Genomic DNA, 19,317 nt, shown 5'->3' on the forward strand with positions numbered 1-19,317 from the left:
CTGGTTGGTCATTGTTCTTTCTTGGGGTGTGATGTGACTCCCCCCACATGCAGAGTGGAGTGGGCAGGGCGCTCTGTGGGGCACTCACCTCATACATAAAGATGTCAAAGACCCGGGTGGCAACAGGCAGGGGGAAGGTGGTGAGGAAAAGTGTGAGGAACCAGGATGAAGCATACATGGATGTGTGGAAGCTCTGTGATCGGAAGTGGGTGTTCAGGTCCGGAAGCTGCTCCTGTGTGGGGAGGAGGAGGCTGGTGGGCACAGGGAGGGAGGCATTGAGCCTCGGTGCCCCTCACCTCCAAGGAGCATTTGCTGACCCACCCTGGGCAACCTAGGTCCCCCTTAGGTCCTCTTTCAGCTACTGTGTCTGGGGAAAGCTGCGGCATACTGAAACTTTGAGGGACATGGGGACACAAGCAGGACTTGAGGAAATGCCTGTCAATGTGTGATTGACCTCAACTTCAGGCTGCTAGATAGTAGCAGACCACCAGGGAAACTGAGGCTGGAGAAGGTGTCAGAGTCCTGGGCTTCCTCCTTGAACCAGTATCTCTCTGTGCTATAGATTGCACATCTGCTTGGCTGTGTAAATTTTAGGCCTGTGAAGGTCTTAGGCTTTTCAGCCTGGGGTTGCAATCACTTCTTAACTTTGAGAGGGGCAGAGGCAGGGAGCCAAATTATTTTCTATTTGTGGGTATGTGTAGGAAGTATGTATCTGTTCGTGTGTGTGTGTGTGTGTGTGTGTGTGTGTGTGTGTGTGTGTGTGTGTGTGTGTGTATCTCACTATATGGCCCTGAATGTCCTGGAACTTGCTATGCAGATCAGACTGGCTAATGAATACACAGGGGTCTGGCTGCCTGCTTCCCAAGTGCTGGGATTAAAGGCGTGCATTACCACGTCCAGCTGTCTCTATCTATTTTTTGGCCTTTAATCTCAGCACTTGGAAGGCAGAGGCAGGTAGATCTCTGTGAATTCAAGGCCAACCTGGTCTAAAAGCAAGTTCCAGGACAGCCTACAGAGAAACCCTGTCTCAAAAAACCAAAACCAAAACAAAACAAAAAACCCCAAACAAACAAACAAAAAAAGGTGTGCACCACCATGCCCAGTCATGAAGTTTCTTTGCTTTTTTTGGGGGCGGGGTAGAGAAGGATATTGGGGATCAAACCTAGGACCTCACAAATGCTAAGCAAGCATGCTATCCCAGCCCTCTGCATTAACTTCCTGCTTGTACAACTATCAGCTCCTTATGGAGCTCTACCACCGTCCTCAGAGCCGAAAAAGGGGCCTTCGCTGGTAACTCACTGGCGACACAGTTCTCTTCCATGAGCTTCTGGAGCAGGCCAGTGTGTATAAGAGGGTAAGAATGGTGTATGCCTGCACGTGTGTGCAGCATAAACACTTAGGTTCTGTCTGCCAGCCAGGAGTGGGCCCTGTGGGGGTTGCTATTTATAAGTGGAGACGTCTGCAGCTTCCCCGTAATCAGCAGAGGCAGGCAGACAACACGTTTCCCTCCTTCCACCACACCCTGAGCACACGGAGCCAGCCCTCCTCCCCCACTCTGCTTCAGTGGCTCTGGAAGCCCCTTTAGGAGTCAAGGGGCCCTATCCTGGCTAGCCTTGGCCCTCCCAGTATGCTCCAGGGTTGTGTTCTTTCATCTCTGGGGGACAGAACAGGACAGGACAGGAGTCTCTCTATGGGCCTGCCTCTCCGTCTCTCTCTTCCTTCTGTCTTTTCCCATTTCCCCTCACTTCCTTTTCCTCCTCCACAGAACCAGGATTCTTTTTTTTTTTTTTTTTTTGGTTTTTTCGAGACAGGGTTTCTCTGTGTAGCTTTGCGCCTTTCCTGGAGCTCACTTGGTCGCCCAGGCTGGCCTCGAACTCACAGAGATCCGCCTGCCTCTGCCTCCCGAGTGCTGGGATTAAAGGTGTGCGCCACCACCGCCCGGCCAGAACCAGAATTCTTATACAGCTAAGCAAGTCCTCTTACCACTGACCCATGTTGCAACCTCTCAGCTCTTAGATTTTGGGACAGAACCTCACTAAGTAGCCTAGGGTGGCCTTGAACTTGTTATCCTCCTGTCTCATAAACCCAAGCACTAGGATCATGGGTAGATACCACCTTGCCAGGCTCCAGGCACATTACCTCTGTCACCACTCCCCCTGGCCCCTTCTCTTTCAGACAAGGTCTCATGTAGCTCAGGCTGGCTGTGAGCTTCCTATGTAGTTGAGACTGACCATGAATTTCTAATCCGCTTGCTTCAACCTCCTAAGTCCAGGGATGACAGATGTGCACTACCATGCCCAGTTTATAAAGTGCTGGGGATGGAACCCAGGGCTTTATGTACGATAGACAAGTATCCTACCAACTGAGACACATTTCCAGCTCCCAAGGGTGATTTCTCAGGCCTACATTTTCCAGTTCGGGGGCTTTCTGGAGATAGCTTCAGTGTGGCCATCCCAGGCCTGCTTACCTGTAGCATGTACTCAAACTGGTAGATGCAGAGTCCCAGCTCGGCCATACTGGGTTTGAAGAGCTCCCGCAGCCGGTACTCCTGCATCAGTCGCACGAACACACAGAAGGCCTCCTCCTCAGGCATCTGGAGGGACCAGCAGTGTGTGTGTATATGTGTGTGTGTTGAGTGACAGAAGGATGGGAAGAGCATGCTCAGACTCTGGACTGTGTCATGGTACACCGGGGCCTGTTTCTGTCCCACTTATATGTATTGTTAACTGTACCTGGCTATGGGGACCCACCCAATGAACCACAAACGCGGTCAGTACTGTTGACTGTTGGCTGATGTTTGCTGAGGCCACTGACAGAAAACAGTGGGGCTGTGCCCTAGTCTCATCTGCCTGGCCGGGACAGCCCCCTTCACTCCTAGCTGTCTCCTTTCTCCCTGTCCTGTGCCTTCTGATTTCTCTGGAGGAGTCCCAAAGCCCCCAGAAACACACCAACCCTTGACCCATGGTTCTTCCCTGTCCGACTGTTCCTTAAGCCCTGTCCCTGCCCTGGATGGTACAGTACCAGGACCAGCAGCTTAAGAGCCTGGCCCCTCTGTATCCACCCACTGGGGGCTCAGCTTCGCCTCTGTCCGAGGTCACGGTGAGCTGGCTGCTGAGGAAGGCTCTGGCCCTAGGGAGTCCCTGGAGGTAGGGAATGCTCTTGTGCCATCTCTTGAGATGGACCCCAGGGTGGCCACTTACCTGCATGAGGAGTAAGCCCACAATGAAGGCACTGCCCTGGCAGTAGCCCACTTCCCGATCAACCAGGGAGTATGCCTGGAAGGGAAGGAGGCTGGGTGGACACAGTGTTCCCACCGGCCCCCACAGAGCTAGCTCAAGTGGGGACTGCTGCTAAGGTGGCTAGAGCCAATGCTGGGGCCTCACCTTCATAACGTTGAACAGGACTTCCTGGCCCAGGCTGTCCTGGCCTTTGAAGAACTCATGCTCTGGGTAGGTGCGGGCAATGTCCCTGCGGATCAGCTTCTCGCATGGTGAGGACATCTTGAGTAGCTCTGAGTACTGGTTCTTGACAGGCATATCTGTGGCACTGCACAGGAGCTGCCAAACGATGGCCCGGAAGTGATGTGGGATGCCCTTCCGGATCAGCTCCTGTTATGGGGAGGGGTGAGGTAGGGAGAGGGAGGCCAAGGCTGGGCTTTGCCCCATGCACTGCAGCTGTCCCAAGGACAACCTAATCCATGCTTTTAGGATGGTACCAAGGACATCTGAGTCACTGTCCTTTAGCTAGTCATGGTGCTTACTGAGGGCTCCCATCCTTCAGTGACTCCTCCATCACTGAGCTACAAAACCCAATTCTCTTGCCTAGTTTCTGTTTGTATGCATATTCATGTATAAGTGTGTGTGTGTGTGTGTGTGTGTGTGTGTGTGTGTGTGTGTGTGTGTGTCTGTGTCTGTGGGTAGGTAGGTAGTAGATACTACAGCACACATGTGGAGGTCATGGAACAACTTGCATCTGCATTTGAAGGACTGATTCCTTCCTACCATGTGGGACCTGAGGATAAAACTCAGATTGTTAATCTTGTCAGCAAGTGCCTTTACCTGCTGAGCCGTCCACAGTGTTCTTTGAGACAGGGTCTCTTACTAGGCTGGGACTCGCCCACTGGGCCAGGCTGACTGGCCAGAGAGCTCTAGGGATCTGCCTGTCTCTGCCTCCCTAGTGCTGGGATTACAAGCACGTGCCAGCATGCTCATCTTTTTACAGGTGCTGGAATAGACTTGGTCTTCAAGCTTATAGCAAGCACTTTAGAGACACAGCCCCCGCCCCCACATTCTTTTAAAGCCATTGGTTCTTTGACACAAACTTTCACTTTGCAGTCCAAACTGCCCTTCAACTTGCAAGCTCTTGCCTCAGTGTCCTGAGTGCAGGGGTCATAGGTGTTCACCATCACACCAGAGCAGGAAGCAAGCAGACACAGGACCTCTCCGTCCTACCCCTCTCCTGTCCCTGTGTCCCATCTGCACGTCTCCACCCCTCTGCCCGTGCCACCTGGCCCTGCCTGGTGGATAAAAGACCAGGCTGGCCAGACCCATGCTCATTCCACATCTGCCTCAGGCCACCTTGAGCAGCTTCTCCTTCCTGCGCCGCCACTCTTCCCACTCGTTGGCAATGCGGCCCCAGAGAATCCATGTGTCCTCCTCCAGGTGGCTCAGGTTAGAGGAGGCTGAGGAGCTGGACACTAGTGAGGAGCCGCTGTTCCTCCGGGAGCCATTCATGGAGCGCATGGACTTGGAGTCGGCTTCCAGGAGCCTGGGCAGGAAGGGTGGGAGGGAGGAAGCCAGAAAATTCCAGTGAATCCTGGACACAGGGCCCTCTGGAGTGTCTGACCTCTTAGACTGGATCCACACCGCCTCCCTTTCTTTAAAAACTTTTATCCCTATATGTGTATGTGACGTGCCTGTAGGTGCATGTGGAGGCCAAAATGAGCATTGGCTCTCCTGGAACTGGAGTGGCTGAGGATTCCCCATTGGGGTCCTCTGAGAGAGCGGCTGGTGCTCTTGACTGCCGAGCCGTCTCTCCAGACCCCATGTTGCCTTCCTTGCTAAGTGACCTTGGCTATTGACCTGACCTCCCTGAGCCATGCCCTCATCTGCTGGCCCTTGGAAAGTCATTTGTGTCCCTCTTCTGTCCCACGCACTGGGTTGAGTGTGTGTTTCTGTCATCTCATGCTCAGACCAACTTTGCACCGCAGATTTAGGGATGGTCTACCCTTTATAGGGGCTCAGAATACACGCTCTGGCTGAGGGCAATCACAGAGTACCAAGGACACTGTGGGGTTGTATTAGCCATGTCTTTTTCTTCTTCCTGCCTTTCTTCATATGTATGTGCACATACATGGATGCTCACATGCATGTGGAGGCTGGAGGTCAACTTGGATACTGTTCAGGAGTCCATATTATTTTCGAGACAGGGCCTCATTGCATCTACCCAATTAGTTGAGGGTGGTTGGTCAGTGAGCCTTTGGGATCTGCCTGTTCCTACCTCCCTGTTGCTGGAATTGCAAGCACGTGTCAGCATTCAGCATGCCTACTTTTCTTTCTTTCTCTTTCTTTCTTTTTTCCCCTTCCTTCCTTCCTTCCTTCCTTCCTTCCTTCCTTCCTTCCTTCCTTCCTTCCTTCCTTCCTTCCTTCCTTCCTTCCTTCCTTCCTTCCTTCCTTTTTCACAGAGTCTCACTGTGTAGCCCTGGCTAGTCTGGAACTCCCTATGTAGACTAAGCTGGCCTCAAACTCATAGAAATCCACCTGCCTCTGCCTCCTAAGTGCTGGGGTTAAATGCCTTGGTATAACTAGTTTTTAATGTGGATTCTGGGAATTATATTCAAGGACTTTATAAATAAAAACCATCTCCCCTCCTTCCTTCCTTCTCTTTTATTAAAAAAATAATTCTTATATTTCTTCTTCTCCTTCTCCTCCTTATATTTTGGTTTTTCAAGACATGGTTTCTCTGTGTAGCCTTGGCCGTCCTGGAACTCACTCTGTAGGTCAGGCTGGCTTCAAACTCAGAGATCCACCTGCCTCTGCCTCCCAAGGGCTGGGATTAAAGGTGTGTGCCACGATACCCAGAATAATTCATATTTTAAATATTTCGTTTGTATTCTAGGTGTTTTGCTTGCATGTATATCTGAGCACCATTATGTGCTTAGTGCCCAAAGATCAGAAGAGGGAATCCATTTCCCTGGAACTGGAGTTACAAATAGCCATGAGTCACCATGTAGATATTGGGAATTGAACCCAGGTCTTCTGAAAGAGCAACTAGCTAGGCTTTTAACCACCAAGCCATATCTCCAGCCTCCTTTCCTCTATTATTTTTTGAAATGGGGATTGAATTTAGGGACCTGTGCATTCTTGGTGAGTGTTCTACCACTTATAACTCTAGCCCTTTATTTTAAAACAGGATCTGGTTACAAAGCCCAGGCTGGCCCCAACCTCTTGGTTCTCTTGCTATAGCTCTCCATATGCTGGGGTGCTAGGACCTTTATGACATCTTTGACAGCTTTATAGACTCTGGATAGATGGAGGGACTGGGATGGTCCCTCCTAGGGCTAGGCAGTTATTAAAAACAGGAAAGGCCCACGTGCCTGTGAGTAAACTTTCATATGCAAATCAACCAATCCAGCACCCACACCCTAACCATTTCCTCCATCAAGCTTTTACACTCTGCTCACCATCCATCTGCTTGTATCATCCCAGGGTTGAGTACCCAGCAAATCCAGGTACAACACCAAGGTTCTAGCCAGCATTTTTCCTCACACTCTAGTCTGCCTCCTGACTGACAGGTTGTTTCCTCTCCTTTTGGGAACTGTAAGTAATAAAGCACCTTTTTTTGTGGCCAGTGTCCTGATCTGCTGGGTTCATTTTATTCCTGAGTAACGGCATGAGCCCAGGGTTGTGGCTCCCAGGGTTGTGGCTCAGTAGTAGAGCCCCTGCCTAGAATACCTCAGTGAGGGGCTGTGGGCATGACTCTGTGGTATAGCATTCCCCTAGAACCCCCCAGTGAGGGTCTGGGAATACAGCTCAGTAGAGCTCTTGCCTAGAATCCCCCAGTGAGGGGATTCTACAAACAGACAGAAAACTCAAAGATTCCCCCTCCCCCAAACAAAACAAAACAAGACCTCTAAGACAGGGTCTGCTGGGAGCTTTAACCTCTTCCTTCAAAAATGGCTTTGTAAATGGCAGCGAGATTCATTTGACATTTTGAAATGTAGGTTTCCTCTTCTGGATGAGAGAACCAATTTATCCAGCTCAGAATCGAAGAATGAAAGAGAAACCCTTCTTTAAGCATCTTGTGGTAGCTGTAACTCTGTGTAGCCCAGGTCCAGCTTTGAGTGTGAAGTTCCTGGTAACCCAGGAACCAGCTTTCCTCCTCCCAACTCACCGGTTCTGCTCTTCAAGCTTGGCCAGCAGCTCTAGTTCATCTGGGCTGAGGTTCTCGGAGTCGGAGGTTGGGGAGCAGGTGGGTGCTGACAGCGCCTCCTGAGATGAGGAGTCGGGGCTCAGAGTGGGGCTCGCCATGGTGGGCAGGCTCATCAGCCAGGAGGGTAAGCCAGGTTACAGCTCTGTCTGAGGTTGGAGATACATGTAGTTAGCACTGGGTGGATGCCCACCTTGGACAGTTAGCTCTGGGCCAGCAGAGTCTGCCTGCTCACCCTGAGAACACTCCATCATCCCAGACTTCCTGCTTCTGGTCCACTCCCAGTTGTACTGTAGACTCTATGTGCTGCAACCTATCTATCCAAGAGCCAAAGCTCAGATCCAGCAGCAGGGCCGGGGCCAGAGGCTTCCTGTCACTGGAGGCCCCAAGGATCCTATGTGAAACTTCAGGGGAACAGAAGCCGCTGTTCTGGTGACCTTTTCTGACTGTGTTCTGTACTCTGCAGTGGCTTGCCCTGGGAGCCTGATGGTGGCATCTGACTTGCCCTGTCTCATCAAGAAGAGTGTGCTGCTGGCTCAGACGAAGCAGTTACTCACCATTGTTAATTGTCTGGTGTTGTCAATGGCTGGAACGATAATGTCTCCTTGGCTGGGAAGCCAAGGCCACTTCAAAGTGCCAGGAACCAGTGCCCTAAGTGGATACACAGTGGAGCTGACAGTTCAGAGGGAGCATCCTGATCTCAGTCTCCACATGCCAGGGCTTCTTTCCTACTTTTCCTGGGGTCATCTGCTTAGCCTTCTGGGGGCTTTTGAGGACACTGCCTTTTTTTAAAAAATTATTTCTGCCTGTCTGGTGATAAAAACCAAATGCTCAGGATTGGGAAACAGCTCAGTCTGTAAAGTGCTTGCCACAATTAGCATGAAGACCTGAGTGAGTTAGATCTCCCAAACCCATGTAAAAAATGCTGGTGTGACGGTGTGTGCTTTAATCTCAATGCTAGGGAGAGAGAAGCAGAAAGGCTCTTGGGGTGCACTGATCAGCCAGCCTAGCTAAATTGGTGAATTTCAGACCATTGAGAGACCCTGCCTTTAAAAAAAAAAAGGTGATGACCTTAGTGTTGGCTCAGTCCTCTTCCAGAGGACCAAGTTTGGTTCCCAGCACCCACATCAGGTGGTTCACAACTGCATGTCACTCCAGCTCCAAGAAATGAAATTCCCCCTTCCGGTCTTGGAGGGCAAGCAAATACATGACACACACATACACACACACACACACACACACACACACACACACACACACACACACACAAAATTAGAGATCAAAATAGAGACAAGCAGAGTGGACAGCTAAAGAACAACAGCTGCAGTGTCCTCTGGCTGCCATATGCACACTCACATTTGTGCAACTCTACACACATACAAAAGAGCAGAACAAGCTGTAGACTCACAGAAAGCCATGTGTTTGAGACCTGACTCTCTGTCAATAACCTGTGTGGTTTTAGGCTAGTCACTGAGCTTCTCTGGTCTGTAGAGACTAGGATCCATTAAGACCAGTCTCAAAGGGTGGCTGTGAATCAAGCATGCTGCACATAGCATATGACATGTTTGTCTGTCAGTGTCAGCTGCTATTATATATCCTGGACCATGGCGGGAGGTCTTGCTGAGAGCTGGAGTTCCTAGGATCTGCTATGGCATGAAGGAGATTGGAGGCAGAGTTGGCATTTGCCTGGTGGGGGAGCATTTCTGGGTCAGAAAATGCATTGGAATGGTCTGAGGAATGGCTTAGTGGATAAAACACATATCAATTAAGGCATGCATTTGGATGCCTACAATCTACCTAAAGCTAACATGGTAGCACATACACTTTTGTAATCTTAGCCCTCCTACAGTGAGATGGGAGGCAGACACAAGAGAATCCCTAGAAACTTGTAGGCCAGCTAGCTTGGAGTACACAGTGGCCACCAACAGGAGACTCTGATATCCAAGGTTTTCCTTAAGACCTCCAAATTCACAACATGGTTACCTGTGCACTTGTACTCACACACATGAACATGTACACGTGCCCACACCACACACACACACACACACACACACACACACACACACACACACACACACACAAAGAGATATAGATGACACACAGATTAAAAAAAAAAGGAAAAGGCTCTAGGAGGGAAGGCAGAGGCTGGGGAACATGTTCCTCCTATCTAGCTGTATTTCCTCTTGGTGAGGCCAGCCAGTATGCAGGGTCTGCGAACATGGAGAATCCTGGGGCTGCAGAGACAGGAAGAAATCTCTGCTCCAGTTTGGTTACAATAGCATGGCACCTTCACACCTGCCCACATCCTTCTGTGCTCTACCCCAGAAGTCTGCTTTGTGTTCCTGGACCCAGCCTGACCCAGTTCTGACTTGGTCACAGAAAGGGCCTCACATGGCCCCTGCAGATGGGACCTCTGATTCCGTAGGCAGTGGGGAACAGAGACAATACGAGAGGAGAACACAGCTCACCCATCTGCACTGAGCACCTCTCTATAGTCCCCAATCAACTCCAGGGATCCCAGGCCAGCTGGATTTTACCCTGGTCATGAGCTTAGTTCTGGACCTCTCTCCACTGATGTTCTATTATGAGTGGGCCTTGGAGTCTCACAGCTCTCATTTCATCTCATGAGGATCTCAGAATTCTTCCTCCTCAGGAACCTGGCTCCCTACAGGACCAGGGATCCAGGTCTATCTCCAGCCCCAAGTGCTCCCCAACTCTATTTGGGAGCAGAGCACTCTGGATTTTGGTTTTCATTTTTTCCCTTTCTCTCTCTCTCTGTCTCTATCTGTATATATTTGCATGTGGAGGCCTGAGGTTGATATCAGGAATCATCCTTGATCACACTTCCATCTTATTCATTGAGGCAGGGTCTGTCAATCAAACCCAGAGCTCATGAGCTGGAAGTAAAGGCAGACTACCACCACTGGGCATTTATATGGGTTCTGGCGATTGGAACACATTGCTAAAGCTTGCATAGCAGGTACTTTAATCCCTCCCCAGTCCAGGGTTATAGGTTTCTGTGAGTGCTGGGCTGGCTGGTGATCACCTGTTCTAAAGGTTTTCAAGCAGTTGTAAACTGCTGAACTAGGAGTTAATAATTTCTGAGGGAGAGACGGAGGGGCGAGGGCTGCTACAGGACCTCCAGCAGTGTCAAAGTCTGTGGCTAGACAGGGCTGTTACCACAAAGTGCTGAGGCAGAATGATCTTTCTAGGCAGGGCCAGCCTCAGAATTGGCAGAACTTACAAGAGGCAGTAGAGGCGGTGGAGGCAGGATGAGGGGCCAGAACTACTGCTGGATTTGGGGAGCACTGAGAGCTCAGGGCAAGAGCATCTATGGATAACCAGGTAGCCTGGGACTACACAGAGTCTGAGAAGCAGAGAGCGCCCAGCCTCAGAGTGTGCTCCACCCTTGCAGTTCCAGGAAGCCAGGGCTACACAGAGAAACTCTGTCTTAAAAAAACAAATGTGTGTGTGTGTGTGTATTCTGTGTATGAATGTTTACTGCTCGTATGTAAGTGTACCACATGTGTGCTTGGTGCCCATGAAGGCCAGAAGAAGGCACGGGATCTTCTTGAACTGGAGTTAAGGATGGCTGTGAGCCACCACATGGGTGCTGGGAATAGAACCTGATCCTCTGCAAGAGCAGCCAGTGTTCTTAACCATAGACTCATCTCTCCAGCCCTACTCTCAGGGTTTAAACTAGCTAATACAGGTGAAATGCTCATCTCTTGCTTTTTCTTTCTACTAGGGCTAGCCAAGATTGCTAGCTGACCCTCAACAGCTCCATCATTCCCCAGATCCTGCATAAGACTCAGTGGCCTCCACACTAAGGCAGGAGTCACCCTTGATCTTCCTAGTAATGGGAAGACAGCCAGAGTTTCTCAAGGTAAAGAGCTACAGTAGGATCCAACACTTTCCTCACTAGAGGTCTACTCAAGATAGCTGAAGTATCCACCCATACAAGGGTGCATATGAGCGAGTGTTCATAGCAGCACTGCTCACAGTAGCTACAAAGTACCAATGACGTAAGTATCCATCAATAGATGAATGCTTCAGCAAAACATATACTAGAATATTACTCAGCCTTTTTATAAAGGAATGATATAACATGGGTGAGCCTTAAAAACCTTATGTTCAGTCAGTGAGAGAATCCAGTTACAAGTTGTTGGTTTCCACTTACATGAAATATGCAGAGTAGATGAATCTATAGTGTCAAGAAATGGACTAGTGCTTTCCAGGGCAGAGGCAGAGAGGAAGTAGGATGACTGTCTAGAGGGTAAGGGGTGTCTAGAATTAGATTATGGTGATGGCTGTATAACACTGTGCATGTGACAAACTTTAGGTGGATGACTTTTTTTTTTTTTATTTTTCGAGACAGGGTTTCTCTATGTAGCTTTGTGCCTTTCCTGGATCTCGTTCTGTAGACCAAGCTGGCCTCAAACTCACAAAGATCCACCTGCCTCTGCCTCCCAAGTGCTGGGATTAAAGGCGTGCGCCACCACCGCCCGGTGTGGATGACTTTTATTACATGAATCACACCTCAATCAAAAAGATGAAGGATAAGTTAGGCTACAAAGGAACTATGAACAGAAGACGGGGCAGGGCCTGGTGGTGCAGGCCTGTAATCACAGCTATTCAGGAGCCTAGTATAGGGAGACCACAAGTTCAAGGCCAGACTGGGCTGGAGAGTGAGATCAAGACAATGTAGTGAGACCCTTTCCCAAAAAATAAAATGAGTTGGGAAACCATGCATGATGGCCCAGGCCTATCATCACAGCGCCTGGGTGTCTGAGGCAGAGGATTACAAGTTCAAGATTGCTATTGGCTACACAATGAGTTCTAGGTCAGCCTGGGAAACATGATATCTTCTCTCAAAATTAAAAAAAAAATAAAGTAGGAATGTAGATCACTTGCCTAGCATGCATGAAGCCCTGTATTGAAAAAGAATACAACAAAAAATCCAAAAGACAAAAAACAAAGGGAGAGGGCTGGAACACCATGAGGAGTAGAACAATTCTGCAGTAACCAGAGCCTTTTCTTTTAGGGCCTGTGGGCTAGGGTGGGATTTTAGAAAGGGTCCTTTGCCTACTATGTGCAGTTAAATCTAACACGTTCTTCCCCCTTCCCTCTCTATTCATTGTTTTTTGTTTACAAGCATCATCACCATGCCCAGTTTTGTGTGGTGCTGCAGTCAGAGCCCAGGGCCTAGAGCAGGCTGGATGAGCAATCTGCTACTTGAGCTGCAGCCCTGGTCCTGGCTGAGAATTCCCTCTTCTTCCCCAATTAAAACATTTAATTAATTAGTAGTGTGTATGTGTGTGTGTCACAGCATGTATGTGGATGTCCAAGGACCATTTGTGAGAGTCGGTTGTGTGCTCGCACCACGTGCATCCCTGGGATTGAACTCAGGCTGTCAGGTTTGCTGGTAAATGCCTTTACCTACGGAGCCATCTCTCCAGCTTTGAGCACTCTCTTTTCATTTTTTAGATTCATCTTATGAGTGTTTGGCCTGGATGTATGTATGTGCACCTGCTGCCCTTGGATGTCAGAAGAGGATGTTGTACTCTCTGAAACTGGAGTTAAGGATGGTTGTAAACCATCAAGTGAGTGCTGGGAACTGAACTCTGAAAAAGCAACAAATCCTCTTAACCTCTAACCATCTCTTTAGCTCCACCTTAAGCATGCTTATTATGAAATCTGTCAACCTTGTTCTACCATCCTGAATTTTTTCCTCTGAAAATACTCCCGAACCCCAGTTCAATATACATATTCTTCCCATATATGTGTGTGCGCATGCACAGGATGGAGGGGCACATTCATATGCAATAGGATTCATGCAGAGGTCGATGTCAGGTATCTTCCAAAGTTGCTTACATTATAGATAGAGGCAGGAATTCTCACTTAGCTCTGGAGTTCATCTACATTGCTAGCCTATCTAGACAGCTGGGATTACAGGTGGCCCAGAATACCCATCAGGCATTTAGGTGGGTACCAGGGATCTGACCTCCAGTCCTCACATTCACACGTCACATGCCTTAATCACTGGGCTGTCTTCTCAGCCCCCAACACACATTCTCTGGCAATGGCTTCTGTCCTTACCTGCTCTATAAGTTTGTGAACGATGGGAGGACAAAGCAATATCTTTCTGCTCTAAGCCCTTAATGTACTATTAACATTTGGCAAGTACTCAGTAAACATCTGTTGAGTGAATGAAGACAAAAATTCCCATGTGGTTTAGTTAGGTGATCAGGGTCAGCAGCAACAGTAACCTCAGAAGGATATCACATGCCCTTGACAGGAGGTGATGGGGAGGGGTGCTTCAATTCTGTGGTTTTTCTCCACTGAAGTCATTGTCTTACTCTACCATGAGACAAACACCAGACAGGTCCTGATGAAGAGATACCGCATGAAATATCAACAAGGCCTCTTGTCTGTCAAGGTCATCAAAAACAAGGGCATTATGAGGAAATGCCATAGCCCATAGGAGCTGGAGGAGATGTGATAACTAAGGACAGAACATGGAAATTAGAGGTAGGTGGGGAGATGGATCAATGGGTAAAGTATGAGTTGTGCAAGTATGAGGACCTGACTTTGAATCCCCAGAACCCTTGTAAAGCTGGACAAGTCATGCCTGTCTGTAATCCTAGCAATCCAATGGCAACACAGGAGGTAGAGACATGGGAATCCACAGAAGCTCTTGGGCCCAGCTAGCATAATAGCAAGAGACCATGTCTCAAACAAGATGGAAGGTGTGGTCAGGTGTTGGAGGCTGTCATTACTTCCACATGCACAAAGTGGTATGTACCTGCATGCCTGAACACATACATCATGCAGTCATACACATACATTGATACAATAAACAAAAAAGTGTATTAACAAATAAGGGCTGGAGAGACTGCTCAGCAGTTAAGAGCTTTTGTTGCTCTTCCAGAGGACCTGAGTTAGGGTTCTAGTATCCAGGTCGGTCAGCTTTCAGCAGCCTGGACTCCAGCTCTATAGAAGCTGATGTCCTCTTCTAGCCTCTGCAAATATCCACATGCACATGCACACAAATTCAAACACAGACACTGAATAAAAATTAATAAAAATAAATCTTTAGAAACTGGAAGGATGGCTCAGTAGTTAATAACATGTATTGCTCTTGTAGAGGACATGTACTCACATACACATTTGCATACAAAATAAATAAAAAAAATGTAACAAGGCCACTCTTGGCCACATAATGAATTCAAATCCAGCCTGGGCTACAAGAGACCTTGTCTCAAAACAAAAACAAAACAAAACAAAAAAACAAAAAAAACCCACCCCAAATTATAAAAATAAGTTATACACACAATGTGTGTGTGTGTGTGTGTGTGTGTGTGTGTGTGTGTGTGTGTATGTGTGTGTGAATAAACTTTTATTTGTGGAGCTTGTGATCAAAGAGGATTTAATGCATGCTAGACAAGTGATCTACTATTGAACTACATCCCCAGCCACCCAAAATTCTTTTCAAAAAATATTGTGCACAAGGTTAGTTAGAAAAGCAAAGGACTACTATGCCATGTAAGCAGTGCCACGCTGAGTAGAGGGTCAGTGGTTGGTACCCCAATTCTGTCATACAGGGTTTGAATTTTGTTTTCTCATTATAGAGTCTTTGCCCTAAGCTTATCCATGATGCTTCCACCCTCTCTACATTTTTATTTTAAAAACAATATAAATATGGACCAGGGATGTGGCTCAATTGGTAGTGTGCTTGCCTAGCACATATGAAGTCCTGGGATCCACTCCTAGCACCACATAAAACCAGGTGTGTGGGCTAGAAGGATGGCTCAGTGGTTAAGAGTACTTGCTGCTTAACCATGAGGACCCGAGTTCAGATGCCAGCACCCAGTGTTGTAAGGGTCAGAGATAGGAAGATTGCTGGGATTTGCTAGATGCTAAAATATGAGCTCCAGGTTCAGGGAGAGATCCTACCTCAAAGGAACAAGGCAGAGAGTGATAGAAGAGAACCCCTGATTTCCTTCTCTGGCCTCTGTGAATACGTACAGGCGTGGGCACTTGCACAAACATCCCTGCTCCACAAAATCAGGCATGGTGGTGCATGCTTGCCATTTCAGCACTCAGAATGTACAGGCAGGAAGACCAGGAGTTCAAGGCCGGTTTCAGCTACATTGGGAGTTTGAGGCTAACATGAGACCCTCTCCTATCTCAAAACAACAACAACAACAACAACAACAACAACAACAACAACAACAACAACAACAAAACAAACAAACAAATCCCCAAAACAAAAACAAAGCTGGGCATAGTGGCGCACGCCTTTAATCCCAGCACTCAGGAGGCAGAGACAGGCAAATCTCTGAGTTTGAGGTCAGCCTGGTCTACAGAGTGAGTTTTAGGATGGCAAAGGCTACACAGAGAAACCATCTTGAAAAACAAAGCAAAAAGACCCAGAGAGAAATGATATATGCAGAACACTGAGTGCAGCTAGCATTTGGTAAATCACAGTCATTGTTTTTCAGCACAGTGAGCCAGGGAGCCTATGCGGGCATCTTCTAGGGAACACATGATATTACAAACAGGAATAAAGACCCCACAGTTTTGGTTTTGTCTCATGTCTGATCCTCTCCCTCCCTTGATCACTGGGAACATAGATTCAGTTCAGGATCCAAAGCTTTGAAAGGTGCCTGCTGACCCCAATTTTTCTAAACTGGCTAGCAGAACATCACTGCTGTGGCTGTCCACAAGTCCTGGGGCAATGGTCTGGCTGGGTTCCATGTTCTTTTGTTTGGCAAAAGGTAGGCCACATAGTCCCTGGGACAAGAACAGCATTGGGGATTGCTCTTTTCATCCCCATTTTCAGCTGCTTTTATTTATTTATTTATTTATTTATTTATTTATTTATTTATTTATTTATTTATTTATTTATTTATTTATCTATCTATCTATCTATCTATCTATCTATTTATTTATTTATTTATATAGAGATAGATCACATGTAGCCCACGCTGGACTCAAACTTGATATGTAGATAAGGATAACCTTGAACTCCAGATCCTCTGCTTCTGCTTATTGAATGCTGGGATGACAGATGTAGACCACAGTGCTGGTTAGTTTTAAATGTCAGCTTGCTGTAACCTAGAATCACTAGGGAAGAGTGTCTCAATTTTGGGAACTGTCTTTTTTTTTTTTTTTTTTTTTTTGAGACAGAGTTTATCTGTGTAGCCCTGGCTGTCCTGTAGTTCACTCTATAAATCAGGTGGCCTCAAACTTGCAGAGGCCACCTGCCTCTGTCTCCCAAAGGCCTGTGCCCCCCCTTCCCCCCTTTGGGACTGTCTTGATTGTTAACTGATACAGCTCATTGTGGGTGACATCATTCCCTATGCTGGGCCCTGGAATATATGAGAGTGAGAAATCTTGCTAAGCAAAAGTCAAGCAAGTAGGAGCATGGGTACAGTCTTCACTCTTTGTTCTTTTTTTTTTTTTCTTCTTTTTTTTGTTTTTTCAGGACAGAGTTTCTCGGCATAGCTTTTTGCACCTTTCCTGGAACTCACTCTGTAGCCCAGGCTGGCCTCGAACTCACAGAGATCTGCCTGCTTCTGCCTCCCAAGTACTGGGCTTAAAGGTGTGCGCCACCACCACCCAGCTACTTTTCCGTTCTTGACAGTGACTAACCACCTAAGTTCCTGCCTTGACTTCCTGATGGACTGTAACCTGGAATTGTAAGCTAAAATAAACCCTCCTCTCTTAAGTTATTTTTGGTCAGGGTATTTTTTTTTTAAGATTTATTTATTTATTTTAATGTATATGGTGCTCTATCTGCATGTACAACTTTATGCCAGAAGAGGGCGTCAGATCCCACTATAGATGGTTGTGAGCCACCATGTGGTTGCTGGGAATTAAACTCAGAACCTCTGGAAGAACAGCCAGTACTCTTAATTGCTGAGCCATCTCTCCAGCCTGGTCAGGGTATTTTTAAAAAATGCATTTTATTGCCAGATGGTGGTGGCACACACCTTTAATCTCAGCACTCGGGAGGCAGAGGCAGGAGAATCTCTGAGTTTGAGGCCAGCTTGGTGAACAGAGTGAGTACCAGGATGGCCAAGGCTACAAAGAGAAATCCTATTTTGAAACTCCCATCCTCCAATTATTTTTAAAATTTATTTTGGATTTTGAGGACAGGGTTTTCTTGTGTAGACCTGGCTGTCCTGGGACTAGCTTGGTAGACAACCAGGCTAGCCTCAAATTCGGATATCTTATCTGCCTTTGGCTCCCAAGTGCTGGGATTAAAGGCCTGTGCTACCATGTCCAATGAAATTCATTTTGTTTTTAATTATGTGTACTCGTGTCTCTGTGTGGGTATATGCATGTGAATGCTGGTACCCGTGGAGGCCAGAAGAGGAGTCAGATCCCCAGAGCTGGAGTTACAAGCGTTGTTGCTCCCCCTCACCCCCAAACATGGGTGCTGGGAACTGAACTTGGTTCCTGTGTAGAACAGTAGGTACTCTTAACTGCTGAGCCATCTTTCAAAGTTCTGGTCATGGTACTTTATCCCACCAACAGAAATGAAAGTAGAAAAGCCACTAAGCCTGTTTTTTTGTTTTTTTTTTTTTTTTTTTTTTTTTTTTTTTTTTATAATGCTGGGGATTGAATCCAGGGCTTTGTGCATGCCAAGCAAGCACTTTACCAATGGCACTACATGCCGTCAGTTTTAGTCATTTCTTCAAGATGTTCTGCAAGTTTCCACATTCTTGGAGTATAGAGAGTTATTCTAGATCTCTTGGCTTACAGTTGAGACCTTAGAGCCAGTAATATGAATTTAAATCCCTTTTATACTCCCTTTGTGATCCAGGGTACCATGCAATTTCAATCTGTAAACAGAGCTAATGATAGTACCCGAATATCTCTCTCTCTCTCTCTCTCTCTCTCTCTCTCTCTCTCTCTCTCTCTCCTTTATTTTTCCCTTCCTTCCTCCCTCCTCTCCCCTCTGTATTACTGCCACTCCCACTTCTGTCCTGTGTTTAGGATCAACAGTGGCCTATATTTATTCCCTGCTGAATGGATAGTTCCTTGAGGGTAGGGCTGTCAAGGCCACTGTGGGGTCCCCACAGTCCAGTGCAAACTGCACCTTATATCGTGATGCTCTTTAAGGACTAAACCCTGCAAACCTATAATCACTGTTATTGGTAGTAACAGCAGCAGTAGCAGCAACACACCTTCAGGTGAAAGCCTGAAGGGTGGACTATTAGGACCTTCAGATTCTCATCTGACCTAAAAAGAGCAAGTTTATGTTCTTCATGTATCTTTTTCTGCCACTGTAACAGGTTCATTTGGGAGCAACTTTCTTCATATTCTCTATTTTAATGTCCCTGAAAATGACAGAGGAAGAACATCAAAGCCCTTTCATAAGGGCTTCCTGTAGCAGGTGCAAGATGAAGATTCATTTCTTTGATATCTGTGCCAGCTTCCTGTGCTTGTCAAGCTGGGCGGTGGGCCCAGGTGAGGCATATTGGCTTTACCTTTAGCACCCACCCAAGGCAGACAGATCTGACCTCTTTCTGTTTCAGAAATGGCTGAGGGGGAGAAGCCCATTAGCTTGTAAAATCAAACACATTTTACTGAGAAATTGCTATATGAATCTTGATTCACCTGTGAAAAACACAGACAGATACCCTCCTCTCATGGGACTTGCTCACAGACTACATGGGATACAGATATCAAGGAAAAGATTTCATGGGGGTTCTGGGAAGATGGCTCTATGGATAGAGTGTTTGCTGTACAAGTATAAGGACCACTGTTTGGACTCACAGAACCCAGGTCAAAGCTGAGCAGGAGGGGCTGGAGAGATGGTTCAGTAGTTAAGAGCACTGCCTACTCTTGCAGAGGACCCAGGTTCAGTTCCCAGCA

The 19,317-nt window shown here is 47.5% G+C and overlaps 1 protein-coding gene and 1 long non-coding RNA gene across 8 annotated transcripts in view; one reads left to right on the forward strand and one right to left on the reverse strand.

The window, feature by feature from the left end:
- The window catches only part of Evi5l (ecotropic viral integration site 5 like), a 45,139-nt gene that overhangs the window by 20,604 nt on the left and 5,218 nt on the right, over positions 1–19,317 (reverse strand). For 5 of the 7 annotated variants that reach the window (XM_076560425.1, XM_016008556.3, XM_006970153.4 and 2 more), the window contains exons 2-7: positions 7,393–7,577; positions 4,578–4,767; positions 3,384–3,608; positions 3,201–3,275; positions 2,468–2,593; positions 89–232 (exon numbers count right to left, since the gene is read on the reverse strand). In XM_076560425.1, coding sequence (XP_076416540.1) covers positions 89–232; positions 2,468–2,593; positions 3,201–3,275; positions 3,384–3,608; positions 4,578–4,767; positions 7,393–7,544 — 912 coding nt within the window. In that variant the 5' untranslated portion in view covers positions 7,545–7,577. The remainder of the gene's footprint in view (positions 1–88; positions 233–2,467; positions 2,594–3,200; positions 3,276–3,383; positions 3,609–4,577; positions 4,768–7,392; positions 7,578–19,317) is intronic. The other 2 variants (XM_016008476.3, XM_076560424.1) reach the window with 1 other exon arrangement.
- Positions 11,049–12,731, forward strand: LOC143270459 (uncharacterized). The gene is made up of 2 exons (XR_013047615.1): positions 11,049–11,314; positions 12,584–12,731. It is a non-coding gene; the product is annotated as an uncharacterized LOC143270459 (long non-coding RNA).

This window comes from Peromyscus maniculatus, chromosome 23 (genome assembly GCF_049852395.1).
Source record: "Peromyscus maniculatus bairdii isolate BWxNUB_F1_BW_parent chromosome 23, HU_Pman_BW_mat_3.1, whole genome shotgun sequence".
In the NCBI taxonomy this organism is placed as follows: Eukaryota; Metazoa; Chordata; class Mammalia; order Rodentia; family Cricetidae; genus Peromyscus; species Peromyscus maniculatus.